General features: G+C 37.6%; 1 protein-coding gene across 1 annotated transcript; it reads left to right on the forward strand.

Moving 5' to 3' along the window:
* The first annotated feature begins 296 nt into the window (after nt 1-296).
* Nucleotides 297-727, forward strand: LOC131072509 (uncharacterized). Its single transcript, XM_058008680.1, has 2 exons — nt 297-533; nt 602-727. The coding sequence occupies exons 1-2, from the start codon at nt 297-299 to the stop codon at nt 725-727; spliced, it is 363 nt and encodes a 120-aa protein (XP_057864663.1).
* Nucleotides 728-6171: the final 5444 nt, after the last annotated feature.

A 6171-nucleotide genomic window follows, 5' to 3' on the forward strand; every position in this document is an offset into this window, starting at 1 on the left:
CTATTTCACTAAGTGGGTGGAAGCCATCCCCACAAGACAAGCAACCAATAAAGTGGTTATTGATTTACTAATAAACAATGTTGTGACCAAATTTGGAGTCCCAGTAAGACTCATCATGGACAATTCTATTTGCTTCAGATTTGAAGAGTTAAAAAATTTTTATAAATCATATGGGATAAACATCTACATACCACCCACAAGGAAATGGGCAAGTTGAGTCCAGCAACAAGAGTATCATGAATATCATCAAGAGAACACTTGAGAAAAACAAAAGAGCTTGGGACTCTAAGTTGAAAATGGCACTCTGGGCAGATAAGATCATTGTTAAGAAGGCCATAGGAACATCTCCTTTTCAGTCGGTGTATAGATCTAAAGCAAGGATGCCAAAAAATAATCTATTGCATGTGTATAAGTTCATCCATGAAAATGACCTGGAAATGTTAGATCCGTTGGAGGAAAGGATGGAGATGCTTGCAGAATTAGATGAAAGTAGAGAAGATGCTCATAGGAAGAACCTGAAGCTGCAAAAAAAAGTAAGTACTTATTTGATAAGAAAGCATTAGAAAGAAAATTTGAAATAAATGATTTGGTGCTGCTCTAGAATGCTATAGCTCAAGATAAAGGCAAGCATGGCAAAGTTGAAGCCTTGTGGTTGGGGCCATTTGTTGTTACAGAGAAGAATGGTGAGGATTCATACTTCCTCACAGATATGAATGGTGAAATGTAGGAATTGTCAGTGCATGGACAGTTCCTTGAGCATTTATTCACTTGATGTTTTCCATTCATAATAGGTTTATCGTTTTTATATAGGTTAGATTAGGGTTTTGTAAATATTCGTGTATTTTTTGATTGGTCTATTGTCCCAGAGATCTGGATCCTCATTTTGACCTAGGTGGTCAAGCATCCCCAAGATAGAGCCATTGCTGGAAGTCTTTAAAAAAAGGTCTATTGTGTGCCTTGCCTGTGTGTTGGAACTTAGGGTTTAGGGTTTTTGAAAAGGGTTTTATGCCTATCAAGGTTTTTCCTTTGTTCTCCCAAGAAATGTTATGTTTTGTAGTTGACCTACCTTTGTCGATATCTGTGTTTTATGTTGTGATCAGAAGGGTTCTTTATCATGGGATTACCAGCCCGCGCGTTAGGAATCACCGCTTGAGGTCATCACTTTAATTTGTATTATATACTTTAAGTATTGTGGATCCTCATGGCTTAACCTTTCAAATTCCCCTAGGAAGGCCCCCACTCACAATCACTTTACCCTTGGCTAGTCTCCACATGTTATAAAAGTTCCACTTAAGTGCCCACTTTAGTGTCACAGTTGTGCAGGATAAGAATGTCATAGGAAACACAAAGAAATGTTATCCCGCAGGCTTTTTAGCAAAAAAGTCTTGACCCCGTGGGATAAGGAAGTAGAAAAACTCAAACAATAGGCCTTATCTTGAGACACATTTCAAGTAGTAATCAAGCACCATAGGATAACAGGGAGACAGAAATAAAAAAGGGATCCTTATCCCACAATAATTTCATAGCAACAAAAGGATCGCACGGGATAAAGAATGTTCACAAGAGTGGAAATAGTTTTCACTATGCGTTGTGACCACGTGGGATAAAAGGAAGACAGAAAGCATAGAAGAAATTTTTATCCCGTAATGGTTTTGTGATGCCGAGATGAGCCGCAGGATAAGAAATAACTCAAAATTACAAAAAAAGGGGTATCCCACAAAGTTTCCAAACCGACGAAGAGATAGTGTGTGGTAAGAGGTAACGAAGAATTCTAAGGAAACCTTATCCCACAAGGGATTTCTTCTAGTCAAAGATGGACACGGGATAAGGGTTGCAAGTTGAGATCGAGAGGATCTCTTATCCCTCATGTCCCCATGGGGATACAAGATGGGTCGCGGGTTAACAAAAAGTAAGCTCAAAGGCTTATCCCATGTGGAGCGAACACACAAAGTAAAGCGTCTTCAAGTGGGAGACAATAGGGAATTATGAGAAATGCGAGATAAGAAGATACTCAAAGGACATACTAAGAATATTATCCTACAAGAGAAGCAAGGATGACAGTTGTGCAGTGGGATAAGGAGAAACAAGTGTCGATAAAGAAAAGGTAGCAAGGACTTATCCTGCAAAGGTAAAAAGGATGCTTCTTAGTGTCGTGGGATAAAAAAGAAAAATAAATACACAAGAACCTTATCCCATGGGGATAGTTAGAATAGAAAAAAATGATGCGGGACAACGAATTAAAGAGAAGTCCAAGGAAGGCTTATCCCACAAAGATGGTGAAAGTCATAAAATGATAAAACCAATTCAAATAGTATAAAATTTGAAAAGTCTAAGGTGGCCATGAGAGTCAATTGAATGCCATATCATCATTTGAAAGTTGTCAGAGGGCAATCTTGACCGTTCATCTCCTGATCAACGAATGTAATTCAAATTTGGCGCCAACGACTCGCTCTACCCGACACGGATGAATTAATGGTGTCAACATAAAAGAGAAACTCATTGATTTTCTCCCATATATTGCATCTGAATGAGAACTTGAAGAGTTCTTAAGTGAGAAGAAGAACTAATCTCAGAAAATTAAGGCTCCCTCCAGCAAATTCAGCCAACCAAAGGAAACCAGTAAGTTAATTATTCCACCATTCTTGTGTATTTTCTAGGTTGTTATAGTTGTGAAGTCATAGACCTCTCTGTGTGTGCCCTAGAGTCTGTAGGGTTTGTTTCCACTTCTAAAATTTCTAAGCTCTCCTTTTCTTTTCAAATTAAAATAGTTTCCCTTGTTAAAGACTCTACTACTTCCACTACTGAGAATATCTTTGAGACTAGCACTAGCTCTGCGATGCTAGAGATTACCCGTATCATCTCTCTTGATGTTATTTCATCTGTACCAGTGATTGAAAGTGCTCCCACTACTGAGCCAAGCCCTTAAAATGCCACACAAATGTCTAAGGAGGTTGAAGCAATCTCCCCTCCTAAGGAGAAGGCCACAAATAGAAAGAGAAAGACAATTCGGAAGATTGTCACTGTTGTTTCTAATAGTGAGTATTTGAATGAACCTGCCCCCCTCCTAAAGCTAGGAAACCGATTCAGAAGAGGAGAAGGGTTGCCCAAAAGGCCTCCATTGAAGTACCTACTGTAGACATCTAAAAATGGTCAACGCTTGCGGAGTCATACTTTAACATTTGTGCATTGCCTTATTTTAGGGTTCTTGCATCGCATTAACATTTCTTCTATGTTGCGCATTTGGTCTTTATCATTTGCGAGCATCGAGTCCTTCTTTTGCATTCCTCATTTTTATCGCTTTCAAATTAGGTCTTCTCAATAACAATCTTCAGTCATGATTTTGGTCAATCTTATCCTATCGCATCAATGTGTGTGCTCATTTATCATCATTTTGGACATCGTCAATTCTAATCGATGATAGAATTAGGGTTTTGTCCTCTTGTCAATATTTCAATCATCTTTAGCTTGTTAGTAATCATTTGTGATTATCTACTTGTCAATCTTGTCATTTTGCGATCGATTCGTCATTGATCCTTGTCCTTGTCAATCTCGTCATCGATCCTTGTCCTTGTCAATCTTGTCATTTTGTGATCGATTCATCATCGATCCTTGTCCTTTTCAATCATGTCAATTTGGATCGATTAGTCATTGTTCCTTGTCAATTGGCACCTATCAATTTGATCTCCTTGTCAATCTTGGTCAATTTGTCATTGATTTTTGTCAACCAATCTCAATCATTTATCAACATTGGTCCTTTGTCAATCAGAATCATGATCGAACCTACATTAATTTCTTGTTGTCTTGACCTAATTCCTTGTCCTCTTATTTCTAGGGTTTTATGATTTGTTCATTTAATCCTTTTCTTCTTCTTTGTGGGTTTAATAAATCTATTTATTTAGTCCTAGGTCTCTTTCATGAATTAATTAATGGATGAAAACCTATTAATTAATTCACCTAATTTCTATTTCATCTTTTTCTTCAATTTTCTAATTTGCTAATTTCTCCTAATTTCTAATTTCTATTTCTATTTCAATCTTGTCATAATTTGTCATGCATTTTTCATAGCAACTTGTCATAATTTGTCATACTCCTTGCATAGCAAATTGTCATTTGTCATAATGTTGCCATTCTTGATTTGAATTTCCTTTCAAATCTCTTCATGCTAATCTTGTCCTCTCTCCAATTTGTTTATAAATTGGATGATTTTCATCAATCAAATAAATCAATCAATCACATTTTCGAGTAACCTTATGCTATGAATTTCATCTCTCAACAACTTTCTTTCCACATACATTTTGCACTTGTAGGTGAGATCCACATCAAATTTGAAGGTAAAAGAAGAACAATGGAGCCACATGAAGGAGATATCTGCGTCGGTTTGCTTCAATTTCATTCAATTTGAATATCTTGTCTTTATGTCTTCATTGATTGGATTAGGATTGCTTTCATTGCAGTTTTAGGTTTTGTGATTGTCCTAATTGCTATTTGTTTTGATGATTTTCAATTTCCTGATCTACACCTACCACTGAAACCCCTCCTCTTGCAAAAAGTGCCCCAGCTGCAGAAAACCCACCTACTTAGGAAGCCCCAATTCCTTAAGAGAAATCCCACAAAAGGAAAACCCTCCTGAGCAAGTCAAGAAAACTGTTCCTGCCAAAAATCCATCTCCCAAGGCTCCCAAGCGGCCTAGAAAAACATGTAAAGGAGAATCATCATCTCAAGCAGAGAAACCAGCAATAGTGCTAACTACCCCTCTTGCTCCTGAAAGGACTGCAGAAGAATTGTAGCATGAAGTTGAATAGAGATTAGAAGAGGTTGCAAAGAGGCCAACCAAACAAATAAGAAGCCTTCATCAGGACCTGTTAGAATTTTTTGAGGGATCCTCCATGAATGATAGCATAAGAATTGCCTTCAATGACAAGGAAGTAGGATGCAAAGATCCATTCACAAAGGAAAGAGGGTGGGATATATTTTATTCCTTTTATGGCAACAGAGGCAAACCTGACCCGATGTCAAATCCTTGGACACTAAATTTGGAAAAACTAATAGTTCCAAACATTTTTGTAGAGCCAATGTTGATAAGGGAGCTAGCTAATTCCTATGATTCCCCAAGTCGGACAATGAGAACTGCAGAGGGTTATGTCCTATTGGACATCTCATATAGGTCCATTGTTGACTTTTTTGGTTTGGATGGATCTGCCCTCAAGGAAACCAATAGAAACAGTCTAGAAAGAAATTATCAATATAAAAGAGACAGTTATAGAAAGACCTTTATTCCTCATTTCATAAAAAAAACTTTACAAGAATTCACAGAATTATGTTCTACCATCTGAAAAGGAGTCTTTCAGATTGGAATGCTTTGAGCCATATTTTGTTAAGACCTACTATGCATTAGGGAAGGTTCTTGGGGTAGATTGTGGGCTTACTTAGATGCCCATAGATTTTATGATGATTGCCATCAACATCCAGCACCCCTCAATAAATGAGTTGTATGACTTTGCAACTATTATTCATGATAAGATTCATGAGGGGTTAATGGGAGCAAGTAATAAGAATCAAAAGCTTGAACTTAGACACTATTATTTATTGTTTCATCTGATTCTTTATCAGAACAAGGCTTATTAGGGTCCAGAATTAGCAATAAGGACAAATGATCCACACACAGGTCTCCCATGGCCAGTGCAAAGGTGGACTCAGGTGTGGGATAAAGGATCCAGGATTGGCAGTTATTCTATTTTCTTTGATCATTTTGTCATGAAAGTTTTGAGAAGGCTTGGAGTTAAGTTGCCAAGGCTACCTAAGAATATTATTAAAATTTTGAGAATAAGGAGTTGTAGATCTAAGGGGATGATATATCTAGAGGGGGCCTTCATCCACAATTTTGGGGATTTCTTTTTGTATGGCAACTGCACTCTCGTCAGGGTATACGGGTGTGAGCAAGCACCCCATGTTTTTCCACTTTTTGTCTCTCCTAGGCTAGCATTCCTTGAGTTAATTTAGCAGTTGATGTGGACGGAGAGGGCACAAATTAAAACAGATAAGAAAGGGAAGCTCCTCCCTAGGGTGAACAAATTTGAAGAATTCACTATAGGATTTGATACCTTATAAAAGGTGCACGATTTCTTAGTAAAAAAATATAGATTGAAGGTTGCTCAAGCTCAACATTTTGAC

Source organism: Cryptomeria japonica, chromosome 10, assembly GCF_030272615.1.
Source record: "Cryptomeria japonica chromosome 10, Sugi_1.0, whole genome shotgun sequence".
Classification (NCBI taxonomy): Eukaryota; Viridiplantae; Streptophyta; class Pinopsida; order Cupressales; family Cupressaceae; genus Cryptomeria; species Cryptomeria japonica.

What these genes read in the sequence shown, in the direction of transcription:
- LOC131072509 (XM_058008680.1), top strand. Translation starts at nt 297, where the DNA reads ATGGCACTCTGGGCAGATAAGATCATTGTTAAGAAGGCCATAGGAACA. An exon ending in ACCTGAAGCTGCAAAAAAAA is followed by an intron (nt 534 to 601) that starts GTAAGTACTTAT and finishes GTGCTGCTCTAG; the next exon opens with AATGCTATAGCTCAAGATAA.